The sequence below is a fragment of the Manis javanica genome, chromosome 5 (assembly GCF_040802235.1).
Source record: "Manis javanica isolate MJ-LG chromosome 5, MJ_LKY, whole genome shotgun sequence".
Lineage (NCBI taxonomy): Eukaryota > Metazoa > Chordata > Mammalia > Pholidota > Manidae > Manis > Manis javanica.
The window spans coordinates 27,363,810-27,381,376 of NC_133160.1; the positions used below are offsets into that span (position 1 = coordinate 27,363,810).

The following is a 17,567-nucleotide window of genomic DNA, read 5'->3' on the forward strand; positions in this document are numbered from 1 at the left end:
TTCAATTTTTTTGGTTGTTTTTATTTTTTTCTTTAAAGTCCATTGATCAACACAAAAACCCAGGAAATGCAACTAAGAAGAAAACAAATGTCCAACTGAGATCTAAGAGCCCGGAGCTGTGGAGGAGGCAGGGCTCTGGGCTGCTGGCTGTGCAAGGAGGGGAAGGGAGGTCTCCACAGGCAGCCAGCAGGGGGGAAACAGTAGGGAGCTGAGGCTGCCAGCTGGCCAGGCAGGCGGCTATGTTAGCCGCTGCACGATGACAGCGTTGAGCAAGTTGGCTTCCTTCAGGGTCTGGCTCTCGTCAGCCAGCTCTTTGTTTGGGAAGGTAGTCATGAGGACAAAGCTGGTGGCAGCCATGGCTGGCCGGGCGTCGACGATGAAAAGCCGGACGTCGCTGATCCTGGTGGAGAAGTGGGAGTGAGTGGGAGGGGGGTGGGTGAACAGTGCCTTCCTCTGTGGTCCACATCCTGTTACCTCCCTTCTCGAGGGGCCACAGCTCTCCTGTGGAAACACCTCGGATCAATCACTCCCTTGCCTAAAACCCTTCAGGGCTATTCCCATTTTCCTTGGGATAAACAGTAACCCTCACTGTGGTCCCAGGGCCTACCTAATTCTCTCCCGTCCTCCTTCCCTGTTCTCCACCTCTTTCCTTTTATTCTTCATCATTCTGCACTCCCACCTACATATGGGTCCCTCTTCCTAGAGGCTCCTCCCCTGATCCCATTCTTGTAATCCTAACCAAACCCGTTTCACACCTTACCCTGTATGTGGACCCTGTCAACACTCAAGGACTGTCAAGCCTTCCCTGGGCTCCACATGTGGGGTCTGGTTTAGCTGGCCTTGACTGATGACATTTAGATTCTGCTATTCTAGGAAAAGGAGCTGCCAAATATCTTTACTGGCAATAGTTGTCCCCTGCTACTCTCTTTATCACTATGTCCCCATTTTTAAACTTGGGAAGGTAGTGTGCTTTGATCCTGCCTAGATGATCTTCAGATAGTACAGCATGTACTCTAGAATTCTCAAAGACCAGATCTAGACCAGACAGACTTTAATAGCCTGGTGTTTTTCAGAGGCCCCATGGGGGGAGGACAGGAAGCCAGGTGGGATGCTGGTACCACATCCTTTCTCCTCTCCATCAACCACAGCATTTCAAATTGTATCTTGTCTACACTTAGGCTTTGGCATGAGATTTCCTCTGAACAGTTTGGTGGCTAAAAGAACTCTGTGGAATCCAACCCCCTAGTTTTACAGAAGAGGATGAGACCCACAGAAGGGAAGTGGTTGGTCACTGGCCACACTTACTGGAAGAATGGGGACCAGACCAAAGGCTTCAGACTTAGGGACTTGCCCATCCCACTGCCTCTCCTGGGGAAAGCACAGAGTGCCTGTCAGTGTTTGGGAGGAAGCACAGCTCCCTGCTTCTCCCCATCTGTGGGAGTCTCTGGGACCCTCCTACAATAAGCAAGGCCAGACAAAACAAGGCACCTGTGGCTGTGGTTAAATTTCTGCACCAGCCTCCCGCCATCGGCGAGCCTTATTTGGATGTTCGTGGTGGGCTGCGACTCGTCGATCGAGATCGCAGAGCTGGCTTTGGCTTCATGTTCTGCCTGCTGGGCTGGAGAGCTTGTGTTCAACACCTGGGGGGCAGTGCTGAGGAGAGAGGACCATGTCAGGACACAAACTGAAGCAAGGCCCCTTGTAGCAGGGCAATCCTGTTGCAGAATTTCTGCTGAGCATTTGTTGCATTTGGGACTATGTTTGGTGCTGCTGACACAAGGAGAGACCAAGACACAATCCCTGTCCTCATGGAATGTACAGGAACAAGACTTCATCTCAAACCCCAGGTACTGATAGCTCCCTTATTCCTGAGTGACTGAGGGCAAGTCACTCAACCCCTCTCTTTCCTCAGTGTCCTCACCCAAACAAGGGCTTGCAGGGAGGAAGGCACGATGCACCACAGCCTGTGGCAGGAGAGCGGGGCCCTCAGGCTGCGACAGCCCAGGAGGACTTTTAGTTGCACCGAAACGGCAGAACACTCCAAGTCCACAGCAGAGGCAGGCTGGACACAGCCAGGCAGGTGACCGAGGGGATTGAAGGGATGAGTCATGCCTCCCTGGGATGGGATTTTCAGGGTTGCATCCCCTCTCAAGTGCATATTTCATACTCATCTGTCAACTATCACCAGGGGCCAAGATTTCCCACAGGCCAACTAAGTGCTCAGCACCATTGGGATTAGTTTCACAATATGAACAGGACATGATGTCTGCTACTGTTTTCGGGGTTCAGGTCTTAGAATCAGATCAACAGGGATTTGAATTTACCCACTAGCTATGTGCTATTGAGCAAGTTACTTAAGCTACCTTAGTTTCAGCAACTGGGCAAGTTACTTAAGCTACCTTAGTTTCAGCAAGGGGTAAGCCTACCTGCCTCGCTCAGTTTTTATGAGCATTTAAGAGAAGAGTTATATTAAGCACTGAAAAACACAAAATGCACACAAAACTCGATTCTCAACAACTATTTGGAGCCTTTGTCTCTCTCCTGTAAACCCCCTATGAATCTCTCTCAGCCTCTCTTAGCAGATACCCTGGCCTAGACCTCTCTGCACAGGACGGTTGTTAGATGAGAGCTTGTTTGCTTCCCCCCCAAGCCTATAATCAAATGAGTTCCTACACCTCTCCCTTCCCTCTGATTTTTATAAGTTAAAAAGCATACTCTTAGCAAATCCAACTGAAAATGTTTTCCAATGTGTGTTCCCTGGGATCCCAGTCCTCTGAGATGTTTCCAGGATGGTTTTGCACATGCCACACCACACCAGCAGCTTCACAGGCCACTGGCACAGCAAAGCTCTTGAGAGGTTTGCTGCTAAGGCAAGCTTAATTTGACCACGTCTTCCTCATGTTTCACCTGTTAATCTCCTGCAGATAAGGGTAATTCATGGAACCCATTTTATCAAATATTGCCCTAGAGTATATTATAAGTAAAGAAGAGCTGAAAAGTCAACTAATTCTTTTCTGTGAATGTGAAAAACATGGGCAAAGTGGAGCTCTGAAGAGGATGCTGACCACACAGAACAGCTAGGAAAGGAGCTTCATCTGTGCACCAGCCTCACAGCACATGGGATGCAGATGTGGGCCAGGACACACAGATAAATTACAGTACCACAGGCCTCATGAGATGCTTGGAAACAGTGGGACATTAAATGTTATACCTGTAAATGCCTAAGATCTACTTTGGTTTGTTCATTAGTTTTTTGGGTGTTAGGTCAACTCTCTGATTAGACTGTAGGTAGCCTGTCCCTCAAGTGTTAACAATTCCAGGGACGTGCCAGGTACTCATTGAAGCTCCTGCCTGCCAGGAGGGGAACTCTCATAATTTCTGTCAGGCCTACAATGAGAAAGAAGCTATTATTCCAAAGTAGTTGGTATTAGCCATTCAGGCAAGGGTGGAGGTGGGAGGAAGGGAAAACAGGAATGACCTTTACACATACTTCATGCGTGTACTATTGGGGCTGGGGTGAGGTGTACATCCAAGGCCTCCTTTGAGATGGGTAATATCCCCATTTTATAGGCAAGAAAACAGAAGCACATGCTCTAGAGCAGTTTTTAAGTTTTAAAAAACTGATGCAATGAATGAGCTTTCCACCTGTGTATTCCTACCAGGACTCTGTCGAGCTTTACTCCCTATGGTTTACTTTAGGAAAACAATACTTATATTGAAATTGTTTCTCAGACTTCTCCCCTGCTCCTACAGAATCTGATATACCCCTCACTTTTGAGTTTTGTGACCCTCAGCAAATTACCGCACATCTCGGCTCCTTCATTTCCCTTTCCATAAAATGGGAATACTGTCCCTATGACCTCCATACCTTTCAGGGCAGGCTGTCATCAAATGACAGCCATTATTGTTATGGAGAGTCTGTGATGCTGGAGAAACAGCATGGGACTTGCCAGCTGGACCCAGCTCTACCACTGAACTAGACAAGAGGTGTGACTTTGAGCAAGTTACTCAGCTTCTCAGGGCTTCAGTGTCTCTTTGTGTAACACAAGGAGCTGTTCTGCTGTGAGAATTAGATGAGATGATATGCACAGAAGGCCTAACACAGGCCAGACGTTTAGGAAGTGCTCCACACAAGGAGGCAATTGATGTTTTTGGCTTTCTTCCTGGGATAGTCTCTTGCAGGGAGCTGGTGCTCATGATCTGAAACTCAAGGAACACCTGATGCATAGATTAAGCTGTGTTACTTCTGATTATTTCCCCTAGCCTAAAAATAAGGTAAGTTAGAGAGGCATGATGAACACAATGTACATATTTGAAGCAACCATTACTGAGCTGGGCTGTATGCAGAGTACTTTACATGTATTAGTTCATTAAGCCTTATGGATTCACCAAATCCAGACAAGAAAACCTAGGCACAGTGGGATTAACCAACTTGCCCAAGATATAAGTGTTGGCTTGAGGGGAAGCTGGGATAAAGTCCACGTTGTCTGGCTCTAGGTTCTGTGCTCTTAACACCTGCCACTCTCTCCTACTAGGCCCTGAGTCAGGCAGACCTAAGCTGGATTTCAGAAACATTACCCCAAAATACAGTTTGCTCATCTATAAAGTGAGTTAAATAAAATCTCCCATGATTGAAACTCACTGAAATAGCTAAAAATAATGCACTGTACCTAGCATATAGCTGAAGCACAAACAAATGTCTACATGGCTATGAAGGAACATCCAGGATGCACTTCACTATGGTGGGTTAAGAGCAGAGACTGGAGGGAACCCAGCTCGACACTGACGGGCAGTGTGGCCATGGGCAAGACCTGACTTCTTCAAGGTTTGGAGTCCTTTTTTGTATAATGGGGATCAAAACAGCATTAAAGGTGGTAATATGTAAAATACTTAGTACAGTGCTAACAACAGAAACCTACCCAAATAGCTGATTACTACCATTCTTCAAGGTCCTACCCCACTTGCATTTGCTTAAATTCTGGACCCAAATCACTCAGAGATGCTACTGCCTATCCATGGGCTATAAGTGGGAGGTCACATGAGAGGCACTTCCAGCCTATGCTGCCCTCGATGTTGCGGGGCTTGAAGTAGGAAGAACCTCAATAATGGGCCTCATGTGTATTATTTGGAACAAGACACTCAAAGAGCATTAGGCCCAAATACTGTAATCATGGCCTAGAATAGTCATGTGTATTTGTTCAGGGGAAGCAGCCTCTGATGCTTCCTGAGAACTGCCAATACCTGAGCCATTCCTCTTAAGGAGTGGCTAGGCCATCTGTAGCAGTGAGGGCACCTCACAGAGTGGCAGGAATGATAAACCAGACATCTATAATAAGAGGAGCTTCTGTACCACCTCCCTGCAGATATAATATAATGAGTTACAGGGAAACTGATTCCCATTCATATTGACAGCCTGTATCACCTGACTACTCATTTCCTTTGTAGTGGGAATAAACTGGCACTAAGATGCTTTGCTGACACAAGTTTAAGTCTCAAGACCCTGTCATCTTTACAAAAACAACCACAGAAAGTGTGGTGAGTGGGTGCAACTCATCCCTGGCAGCAATATGGCACCCACCAAGCGTACTCCCAGTGTTTGCCATTCAAAATCAAATAAATGCTGCCTTTCCCAAACGTTCGCTTCCCATCCAAATACAAAACCAGTAAAACAACAAAGTTTAACACAACTGTAAGAAATTTTTCAAATTTTGAACTGAGAATAATCTATTCATTCACTTTAAAGTATTTCCCCAGATAATGGGAGGAAAAAGCCCAGGACTGACTTGATTTTTGTTGCACAACTGAAAAAAATGTTTAAGCTTTTGGCTCGTGATCATTTTGGTTGACAAGATGTCAATAGCAAACAGCAAACTTTATGTGAGAAACTAAAAAAGCTGTCCATCGGTTTAGACTGAAAAGCAAAAATCCATCTCAGTTAGCTGCATTAAAACTTTTAACTCATTTTTCATAAAAAGCTAGAACTGAAATAAAAACTGGCAAGAACGTTTAGCTGACATTCAGTTAATCATACCTGATTACCAAGGTCTGTCTCGACTTGTCGGGTTCATCCTCTGCATCAACAAAGGACTTACCCTCATCCTTTTAAAACAGACTTCCTTAAAAGTATTTTAATTTTTTGACCCGCACAGTCTTGCATACATAAGATATAATAAGACTTCCCAATAGTAGAAACATTTCCTATAAGCATCATGAAACCAAACAAACCCAAACCACATAGTTTTCTGAGTTCCAAGTGCTTTCTTATAATTGATGGTAAGTAAAAACCTGCTACAATCTTTCTGTAGAGCATCTCAAAAACATGAGACCTTCTGAGCCAGAAACTACTTCTAGCCTGAGATAAAGGATTATACAAATACCAAATTAGAGATATTCACTGCAATGTTGTTCTTAATACTGACAGCTGCCTAAATGTTTAACAGCAGGGACTCAGCAAATTATAGCACATATACAGGATAGAATATTAGCATTAGAAATAATATTGTAGAAACACACTTACTGATACAGAGTGCTAGCCACACTACATCAATTAGGCAAAAAATCAGGTGATAAGACAGTGCTTACACACACACACACTATATATGGTTAATACTAGAAGGATACTTCCTAGGTACTAACTGGATATATCTACATATTTGGGGATTGGGTTTAGGGATCGTTTTTATTCTCTATCTGCATTTTCCTTTCTTTTTTTTAAAGCTAAATATACTTTAATAATAATGGAAAAAAATCACCTGGTGCTTCTTGGGAGCTTACCACAGCCAACAGGGAAGACACAGATGGCCCACTCTGACAACACCTGTCCCAGACTAACCCACAGGCCCCAAAGTGGTAGATGCAATGAAGAGAGCAAGGTGGGCTTTACTATTCTGGTCCTGGTAAATCATAATCTATTGGCCTCTAACATCTTTAGAGATGACCCTTGCACCTAATGAGACATGAATGGCTGGGAGGGTGGGAAAGGGGTCTAGAAAAGGGCCAGTCAAAAGCTCAAAGAGGATGGCTGCCGACAGACCACTCTCACTGGTAGCTCTGACTCCTGCAGATGGTTGTGAGGTGAACCACAGCAGGGCCTAGCTCAAGAGGCTAGCTTAAGAGACACCAGCTCTAGGTCAAGGAGGGTGTCTTGCCATGCAGGAGTGCTCGAAGGGATGCCAATCAGAAGGGAGTGTGGGAAGGAATGCCAATCGAAGGCCTGGGCTCCAGTCCTGGCTCCACCACTACCAGTCATGCACCCAAAGGTAACCCTTAGAGTCCAGGAGCCTCAGCTTTCCTTCTGTAAAATTAGCATTGTACTGGAGGGGAGGTTCCCCATTCTGAATGCCTCTCTTGTGCACAGTTCCTTCTGAAGAATACTAAGTGAAGCCATGGCCAAAGCTGAGTGGGCCCTTGAGAGCAGGTAGCCTGCCTACGGACTGGTCAAGAGTCTGGTGGGAGGACTCTGCCTACCAGAGGGAAGTGACTACCAACCAATCAGACCTTAAAAGAGGTAAGAATCAGATCCTTAGAGGTAAGATGGAGACTGTGGCAGAGATCCAAGGGAGAAAAAGTCACAGGAAGTGATAGAGTGAGTGTCAGGCAGGGTCAAAGTAGAGACAAGAGCTGCCATAATGGTGGAGCAGCAGCCCGCAAGGGCAACAATGTCCTTGAGTTTCCTTGGCCCCTGAATAATGCTGCTGTGAGGGTTGCTGGGTGGCAGAGCTTGGGATTCCTTATTCCCTCTGAATCCCCATTTCAGGTGAGTATGTGTGTCTGTTTCAGCCTTAGGCCATCAGAGTTACTTGCCCCACACGCCCTAGAGTACTGAGGCAAAGCAGCAGTGTGTCCTGTTACCACCCATACTGATGACTGGCTATGGGGCAGCACAGCCACAACTGAGGAGGTGAGGACTTTCCGAAGTCCATTTCACAGCTGGCAAACTGAGGCTACAGGGAGAGTCACACAGCTAGGAAGTGAAGAGGAGACTTACACTCAGTTCCCTTAATGCCACAGTGCATATTCTCCATATTTTTCCTCCCATACAAGTAAAATCTGAAGCTCTCTGTAAACAGTAAAGAGCTATACAAAGTGAGCGAAACAGAGCCTACTGGCCTGGCAGGAGTGCCCAGAAGGCAGGCCCACTTCCACCTGTGCTGCTCCTTACCTGCCCAGTTTCTGACCCTCACCGGTGAAGGCTTTGAAGGCTCCCTTGGGCTTCACAAAGTCCTCGTCCCGATGGTCCTCCATGTCCAAATTCACCTGCCCACCGTGAGCTAACCTCCGCAGCTCTGCTGGCACCTCCCTGAGGGAGAAAACACAATGCTGGGATTACAGAAAACAGGATGGGAAGGACAGGGATGGTGCAAGGGGAGAAGGAACTTCTCAGTTCCCCCTGTGAAAGCCGCTGGGCCTCCATTCTACTGGCTACTTGTCTGCCTCTCCTTTCTCTTCAGCCTGTTCAAAGCTACAGCAGAAACCTGTATCTTATTTGGTCACTTTGCTCTGCCCCAGCCCCAAAGGGTTAAAAATGGACACACAGATTTTTGGAGCAGATCCATGAATCTGTACCTCAATTGTGCAGCTTAAAAATGATTACTTCTTAAATAGTAAATATTTGGATCAGGCTCTTCTTTCCCATTTGCTATCCCATTTACTGACTGCGGGAGGGCTTTCTGCTCACCCTCTGCGGATAGACTCCAGAAACTGGGCATTGGATGGGTCCTGGTAGCTTCTGAGTTCGCCATTGTCCAGGCTGAATCCACTCTTCCAGAGCTTCAACACTACATGAACCTGTAACAACAGGAGGTAAGCAGTGTAATACCACCATGGCAAATCTACTCAGGGACTATTTTGTGGTCATTAAAAAATCATAGTTAAAATTTCTTTCAACAACTTCCTATACAAAAATGGAAGAAAAGGGCCCAGAATACCCTTTAAACCCAACATATTAGCAGCTGTTGCCTCTGGTGGATAGGATTTTTATTTTCTTGGATTTTATTTTGGAGTAAAACCCAAAATGATCAAAAACAAATACATTACAGAAACTAATGGTCACAAAGCTACATGAAAATGTCTATGGCATAATATGAAATTTAAAAACCCTCAAAATTGTTTATACAGTATGATCATACTTACTGGAGGGGGACCCTTATGCATAGGTAAAAAAAGACTAGAGAATGGCATGGAAAATTTTTAAAAGGCTGTTTCAGGCCTCTTTAGGTGGTCTGAAGATCAGGTTCTTCAGCCATGTCTACACCATCAGAGAACCCTGAAATCACTAGCTCTCTGCCTGAGATCCATGGAATGCTCATTTGTCTATGCCCTCTGACCGCCTTCTCATGAGTTCCCTGCCCAGCCAGATGAGAACTGCTTTTGATTCTCAGATAAGCCTCTCCGTTCACAAACCAGAGTAAGGGCACTGTCTCTTCCCCTTAAGAGGCTGCTGGTTCACGCTTAACATGTGGCTAACCCCTTCTGAAAAATGGTACAAGAGTCCACAAGCTTCCCTACGGAAGGCAAACTAAACATACTTACATCCTGGCCGGAATGCCGCCGCCTTTCTCCTGCCACATAGGCAGACTCTTCCTCTGGTGCTGCCCCGAGGCGGTAGCCACCCCCTGCAAATGGCTATAAAAGACAAGCTCATAAACCCTTGAGGAGTGGGAGTGGGTCAACGGTGGTGGGGTTACTCAGAAAGAATGAATACATCTCAAGCTTGTTGGCTACTAGGTATACTTTCTCGGGGTATCAAAGTAAGAGCGACAGGGCCAGACAGTACGTTAAGTGAATTAAGTGGCCAGGACTGGGGTGAGAAGTGGAAGGGGAGGGTGCTGCCTGGCTAAAGGGAACACCTGCTACTAAGTGCTAGTTAATCATGGCCATATAGAAACCTGGGTGCAGGATAATACCAAAGACTGTATTTTCCTAAATACAGAAATCCAGATTTTACATAAAACAAGTGGCTATTAATTCAATTAAAACAAATAAAACAAAACATATCAAATTGGTTAGGCCAAATAAAACATGTTTGCAGAATCTGATCTAGGCCACAGGTTTGCAAACTTTTGTCCCCACTCTTGACTTCATGTTAAAGGGTGAGAGAAACTGTACTGCTTTTCCGTACACAAGGGCAAATGAAAACCAAACCAAACCAAGTTCAGTCACCACCCGGGTGAGGAAGGCCTCCCCGCCCCACCATGGACACTGACAACTCCCCTGTGCTCACTCTTGGTTTACTGGTCTCTCCAGGGTTCTTGGTCACTCGCTCTACAGCTACAGCTCCATGCTCCTTGGCACCTTTAAAGAGATCATCCACCAGCTCATTGGGACTTTTCTTCCTCGGAGGGCCAACAATCTGCTGTCCACTTCTCTCTGAGCCCCCGGCATAAAACCTGTGCAAAAAATACACATCTAATACCACGTGCGCTTGGAAAACATGAATAGATCAAGTGCCAGGCACTGCGTTAGGTGCCAGACACACGGAGGTGAGGGGTACGACACCCATCTTTTCGGAACTTACTGTCTAGTTGGGGACACATAAGGAGGCAGGCAGGCATAAAGCACTGTGAGCAGCAATGGAGGTAAGGAGTGCTCTGGGGACAGAGCTAGGGAGGCCAGTCAAGGCTTCCTAGAAAGGCGTCATCTGGGCTGAGTCTTGAGCAGTGAAGATGAGCATGAGCTTTTCAGGTGAAGAAACTAAGGGAGGGCATTCCAGGCATGCATGATGGCATGTCAGCTCTGGAGAGAGCTCCAACTGGCAAACACCCATCTGGTGGCCAGCATTTCTCCAGGAGAGAGCAACTATGGTCACAGTCAGAGGCAGCTACTAGCAGCTCTGAGTTAATGGTGACAGTGGTGTGGTTAGTCTAAGCAGCCAGGCTCTGGTGCTGGCTCTGCTGCTGGGTGACCTGGGCAAGCCTCACTTCACGTATCTCACTTTCCTTGTCTTTGAAATGGGAGGGAAGGACCACATGCCCTACCTACCTGCTCCTTAAGTCAGGGCCATGAGGTTCAAATCAGCGGATGTATGCAAAAGAACAAGCACAGAGTAATGCACACATGTAAGGTGGGGTGAAAGAGCACCCAGAGCTCACCCAACCCTCACTTCGCCTTGCTGTTTGTGTGATATACACTGGGGGCACTCGGGGAGAGTACTGGAGAAGGTCATAAAGGTCAAAAGGCAAGCCCCAAGACACTTGCACCAGGCTCTGTAATGTATGGGCCAAGCATAGCTTGAGATTAAGCCAGCACTTTTTACCTGGGTCTGAAAGCCAGCAGTCAAGCAGCCTAGCTGGCTGCATCCTTATCACTCCTATTCACAGTATGTCTCCAAGTGGGCAAAAGAGAGAACCTATAAACATTAGTCTCAGCTTTCTACTTCCCGACAACCCCCCATGGAACGCAAGGCAAAGCCACAGGCCTCAGCACCAGTGCCATCAGCTCTGAGTTGCCATGGGGCCAGGGAAGTAATCGGGATGTGAAATAAAGCAAGGTCACCTGGTGGACGTGACTGGATCGGAGAAGGATACGGAGGCCATTTAGGAATTAGGCATTCATATATTTGATAGCATTGCCTTTTACTCAAGGAGTGGAAAGCCCTAAATTAACATTTATTCCTGAACCCTGAATGTATCTAAAAAGAAGGCTCTGAAGCAAGTAAAGGTCACTACATGGATGAAAACAGCAAATGGAACATGCACTTTCTCAGCCTACTTCCCAAAGAGTGACCACGATGAGGTAATTGCATTTCCATAATGGTTATTATACAATGTTCCTTAGCAATGTTTGACAGACCGAGGCAGATGCCATGGAGAACCAAAACCCATGAAATGAGGCTGCAGCCAGTCCATTCTTGTTCATTCCAGACAGATGAAGTTCTGCTCAATGGACTGTAAGGTCTTTATTAAGGGACCTCAAAGCCTTGGCTTACCAACAAGGAGCCCATGATCAAGTGTTTTAGAAATATTCAAGCCCTTGACCTGGTGTTCTCATTTCTAGAACTTATTCTAAGAAAATAATCTGAAATGCAATCAAAGATGAATACACAGAGATGTTCACAGCATTGATATTTATAGTTACAGTGGTAAAATACTGGAAACACTAACATTCATGTGATGATTATAATCACTGAAAATATTTATGAAGACTCAATGACACAGAGAAGTGTTTAAGATGTAGCATTAATTCAACAAAAATAACAAAACTGACTTGCACCATGTAAAATACAATATAAAACAAACTGTATTTATACACAGAACCAAGAATGAATGGAAATATGCCAAAACACTACATGTAGTTATGAAAGGGTGGATAAATGTCAGATTTTTTTCACTACACTATTCCACATTTTCCACAACAGACACTCATTTTATTACAACCTTCAAAGATTAAAAACAGTCTGTGTGTGTGTATTTGGAAGAATACACATTTATACGTCTTTTATTGTTTATTATGGGGTATATCACTTTTTAAAAAAGTTATTATTCATTCCTGGTTACCTTTGGATTGTCCCCCCTCTTATTGATTTGTTTCCCTCCCCCTATTAATCTTCAATAAATATATATTTTAATAATTAAAAAAAAAAGAAAACAGAATACTGCCAAATACCCCGAAAGAAAAAAAAAGTAATGGGACAGGGATCGCTTCTAAGCTACAGGGAGTGGGAGACTGTTTCTAGGATATAACACATGCAGACTGGCCCACAGTAGTAATGGCTAATGATAATGGACCATGTTTACCCTTCTAGGTCCTTCCAGATGACTGACACTTACCACAATTCACACATTACAACAGACTTTCTGGTGGACTGTGTCCCCAAATGAAGACTCACCTCTGGCCCTCCTCCTCTTCCTCCTCCTCGTCTTGGTCATGAATGAGGTCTCTGAAGGATGTCACCCTATTATCACTGCAGACAAAGAAAGGAGCAAAATGATCTCGCAGGGAGGTAAACAAAGATAAGCCCCATCATCAGCTCTAAGTAGGCTAGACACTGAGGTTAGACTTTTTTGGTGAGGCAAGAAGATGTCTATGAAAGAGGCTTAGCCTGAGTTTATATACAAAATAATGTGGCACTTATTCTTCAAGGTCACACAGGACTGAGAGTAAACTAGAAAACGCTATTGTAAAGTAAAATGGAATCCAATTTAAACTCTCTTCAGGGGAGAAGGGGAGTCTGTACTACTTCAGAAACTTACTTCTAAATAGCTGTTGTCAGCATTTCCTTTTTAAACACTGAGAGAATGCCTGTATGCCAGGCACTAAACTGGATACTAGGTCTGTACAGTTGATCAGACACAGTTCTTATTCTTGAGATGCTTATAGGCTGGTAGCACTTCAGCTAGGAAATCATCCCTTAAATACTGGGCAACAGGGGCTGTGACAGAGGGAAGCACCTGGGACATGTGAGCACAGATCCTCTTGTTCTGAGTGGAAGAGGGAACAGGGGAACAGCAAGAAGGGCTTCCCAGAAAAACACAACATCTGGACTGAGTGGCAAGAACTGCTAGACAGTCAGTTGGATAAACGGTGATGGGGCTGCAGGGAAAGGGGACAAGCAGGCATCACAGGAATGTGCACATACATAGCAACAATAGAGTAGCATGTTAGAGGAAGGACAAGTTGCAAAGAAGTACAAATGAAATGAGCATGTAGGCAAGGAGGCTCTGTCTGCTTCTGCTCTAGGTGAGTCAGTAAGAAGTATTTATCAGTGTTTGGGAAAAAGCAGAGCTGTGTGGGTGTGGAGAGGGCACACTAAAAATGGGTGTGAGAGGGTTCACTTCCTTCTGACATTGCCTTACACTGCCACTTTTTCCTAATTCAGAATTATCCTCAAGAAGCAATCTTAGTTTTTCAAGGACCATAGACACTCATTTTATAAAAACATTTTGAAACATTTTGTAGTTCTTTGAGGGAAAAAAGTAGCTTCTCTGTAATATAGGGGTAAAGGGTAATACAGGTTTAGTGAGGCGAGACAAAGGAATTGTTTACTAGGAAGAAAGCTGCAGTTCAGTTTTGAAGGAAGGTTCATTTCAAGGAGACAACCAGGGGACAGAACAGGCTTTGAGTTTCCATCTGCTAGAACTGAGAGGACAAAGACCAATGGCTGTAGCAAATACATTCCCTGCTTGAGTTCACTGAAAGCAACTTCCTGGGCCTTCTATGTGACATGGTTCAAAAGGACCCAAGTGACAGACTCATACTAGCCCTGAAAGGCTAATTCCAATCATTAGTCTTCCCAGGGAGTTTTCCACAGATGTCCAGCCTAGCATTTGTGGGGAATAAAGTCTGCCATCTCTGTTGTTAAACACTTTCAAATACACCATGTACATCTGCTTGAGCAAAACATTTGCTCTGGCTACATATTTGATTCTTTCTTCAAAAGATTTTATACCCAGACTCTGACAATATCTGACACAGACTCTGGTGCCTAAGTACCTGGCTCTGAACCCCAATTTGGCCTTTCAACCTGGAAACTTGGGCATACTCATCAAGTTCTCTAAGCCTGCATTTTCTCATGTGAAAATGGAGACAATCACAGCACCAACCTCATGAGCTTTCTGTGAGCAGTTGGGGGCATGGTATAGTATGTTTTAAGTACTACTCTTGAACAGTGGTTCTTAAAATGTTGGTCCCTAGAAAAGGTACCTCAGCATTATCTATGAAACTGGGAAAAATGCAAATCCTCAAGCTCCGCCTCAGACTTCGAGAATTAGAAACTCTGGAAGGAGCCCTCAGCAATGTGGTTTTAAGGAACCCTCTAAGTCATTTTGATGTATGCTCAAGTTTGAGAACCACTGCTCTGGAGTAGTGGTTATGGCATGGATGTCCTGAGGACATTACAAATTTCAGAGTACTTTGTTCTATGTCCTCCACAAATTGGCAAAATGTCTCAGAAATTTCAATTTTTCAGCATCAAAATTCTATCTTCCAGGTACCCTGGCACTCTGAAGTGTCACAAAGTTCCTCTGCAGATCCCATTTTCTACAATGATGGAAATGCTGTATCTGCTCCGTCAAACATGGACACGTGACTCCTGAGCAGCTGAAATATGGTTAGTGTAAATAACCCAGTGTTTGTCTTATTAGTAGCTACATACAACATAGGATAGTTTTAGAGAATCAGACAATAGTGGGCCCTGAAATTCTAAGTACAGTTTTGTTGGATTAAAGATGAAAAAAAGGAAGAAACAAACCACGACCTCTTGCTTGACTCCACGCTAGGCACAGGGGAGGGAGGTGCTGTCCAGGGAGGTAGTACGCGGCAGCAGAAGCAGCTGTGGAATTAGGCAGACTTGGGCTTGAATCTTCCCTAACAGCAGCTGTAAATTAACCTTTCTAGGACTCAGCATCCTGACCTGTGACATGGCCACTTCCAAAGTTATTGCGAAGAGAACATAGGTGAGAATATCTGACAGAGCTGGAGAGATGGTAGGTGCTCCTGAAATACTAGCCTGCCCACTTCTAAACCTTACAACTTACTTAGGGTGAAAAAACTAAGTTAAATATCAGGAGAACAGTTAGGGCAACACAGGAGAGATATCACTGTGTAGTATGTGGATAGGGTCAAGGAAGCGAATGAATTATACAGTGTGAGCGGAATGCTGAGGAACAGGATTGTGGCATGCTGCCTACAGTGGTGAGGATAACATAGAGAAGGTGGGGATGGAGTTACACTAGGAAGGATGCATGGGATGCAGACAGGCAGACAGCAAGACAGCAGGCATGTCCAGACAAGCGAGAGGCTCAAACAAAAGCAGGAGAACCAAAAATAAGGCAGAACTGAGAAACCAAAGAAATCAGTCTGGTTGGAATAAAGATTTAAGAAATGAGGAAAGCGAGTAAGATTAGTATGGTTCAGGGCAAACTCTGTAGGACCTTGACTATCTACACGGAGAGGCCTTGCATCTTTCTGGCTGAGATATCTGACCGCTAGAAGCAGAAAAAGATCTGCATTTAAATCCTCATTTTACTAGCTGTGTGATCTTGAGAAAATGCCCAGCTTTAGTGTCTTCAGCTGTAAGATGGGGATAACAACAGTAACTACTTTAAAGGGTTGTAGAGAGGACTAAAAAGATGTATCTGTAAGGGTTTAATCCAGTGCCTGGCACTCGGTAAGTGCTCAATAAATGACAGCTGTTATTGAGGAGTTGAGACTTTCTCCTATAGCAATGGCTTCCTTTTTAATGTCCCATAGCCCTTGTGAGCCTTTTATCATAAAATCTATGGATTTTCTTGCCAGATAAGATAGAACATACAAACAAAACTCGGCCTACAATGTCAGGTAATTTGTGGACATTCTCACATCCACTCCCTAGATTCCTCTTGGGGCTCAGGGCTCCCACATTAAGAACCACTATTCTAGAGTCAAAGGAGAAACCCACTAATTGAGTATTTAGAAGGTGACAATGAGATGGGGAGAGCCCAGAAGCAAGCTAAGTGACCTGAACAATCAGCTGGAGTGGGGTGGGGTGAAGGGGGCTGGCAGGTGGGTGCAGGCCCCAGAGAATTCCTGTGAGGTGCTGGCACAAGCTTGGCTGCTTCTTTGAACACAGTCAGCATTTTCCTTCTGGATGTAACAAATTGTGCCCTCCCTCCCCCTTTTTCTTGGCATCACCTAAGCTCAGAAAGAAGTCAGAGGATTAACCACAGCAACAGAGCAAGGCCTTTAGGCCTGAACGTGTGTTCAATCTTGACATTAAACTATTTCCTTCACTTTTTTTAATGTCTATTTTTTAACACACATACTTGTGGAATAAGGGAGCACAGAATGGGAAGATGAAAACATATGCAAATAATGATAATATGACAATAGCAGCAGCTAACATGTACTGAGTTTTAAGTGCCTTGTAAGTATTAACTCATTTCATTTCCCTGTGGTAGGCACAGAAATCATTCCCATTTGACAGGTGAGGTAAACTGAGGGACTGAGATGTTAAGTGACCTGCCCAAGGTCACAAAGCTCCAAAGTGGAGAGCTGGGATTTGAACATAGGCTCCTAGGCCCATGCTCCACAAAAGCACTACCTTGACAGGACCTTGGGACTACTAGAGATACTCTCACCTCTAAACACTCCATCTGTACTTCAGGGTTGAATTAAAAATTAAAATTTTCTGGTGAAAACATATATCAGAGAGCAGAAGCAAATCAGGCTAAAGCAAAGAGGAGAGTTGCAGTAAGACACCTTTGTAGGAAGAAGCCTTGGTGTCTCCTGGAAGACCAGCAGTGTCCCTTCATGGGTGAGATGGGGGACGCAAATGGGATCACAAAGGTTAACACGGTTTCACCTAGTAAGATCAGTTCTCCTTAATCAATTTGGGACTGGGTGGGTTACAAAGATTTATTTTCTCTAAGACTTCCTAACAAGTATTGGGCATCCTAAAATATAAAAAGAGCCCATCTAAAGTCATCTGGCCTGATCTTTGTATCTATAGCACCCCTGAAAGGATGTCCCTTGGTTTCTACTTAAAAATGTCTAGAGATGAAGAGACAAAATGCCACTCTTGGCACTTCATAAATAAAAGACCCTCAAACATCTTAAGAGTAGGTTCTGTGGTTTCCTCCAAGATTGAACCA

The 17,567-nt window shown here is 44.8% G+C and overlaps 1 protein-coding gene across 2 annotated transcripts in view; it reads right to left on the reverse strand.

Annotated features, from left to right (window-relative positions):
- NSFL1C (NSFL1 cofactor) overlaps window positions 1-17,567 on the reverse strand; it is a 20,404-nt gene continuing 2,837 nt past the window's right edge. Inside the window, exons 3-9 of one of the 2 annotated variants that reach the window (XM_017671844.3) lie at window positions 12,827-12,901; window positions 10,223-10,388; window positions 9,532-9,624; window positions 8,678-8,787; window positions 8,162-8,299; window positions 1,489-1,653; window positions 1-400 (exon numbers count right to left, since the gene is read on the reverse strand). In XM_017671844.3, coding sequence (XP_017527333.1) covers window positions 238-400; window positions 1,489-1,653; window positions 8,162-8,299; window positions 8,678-8,787; window positions 9,532-9,624; window positions 10,223-10,388; window positions 12,827-12,901 — 910 coding nt within the window. In that variant the 3' untranslated portion in view covers window positions 1-237. Of the gene's footprint in view, window positions 502-1,488; window positions 1,654-8,161; window positions 8,300-8,677; window positions 8,788-9,531; window positions 9,625-10,222; window positions 10,389-12,826; window positions 12,902-17,567 lie in introns of both variants that reach the window. The other variant, XM_073236820.1, reaches the window with a different exon arrangement.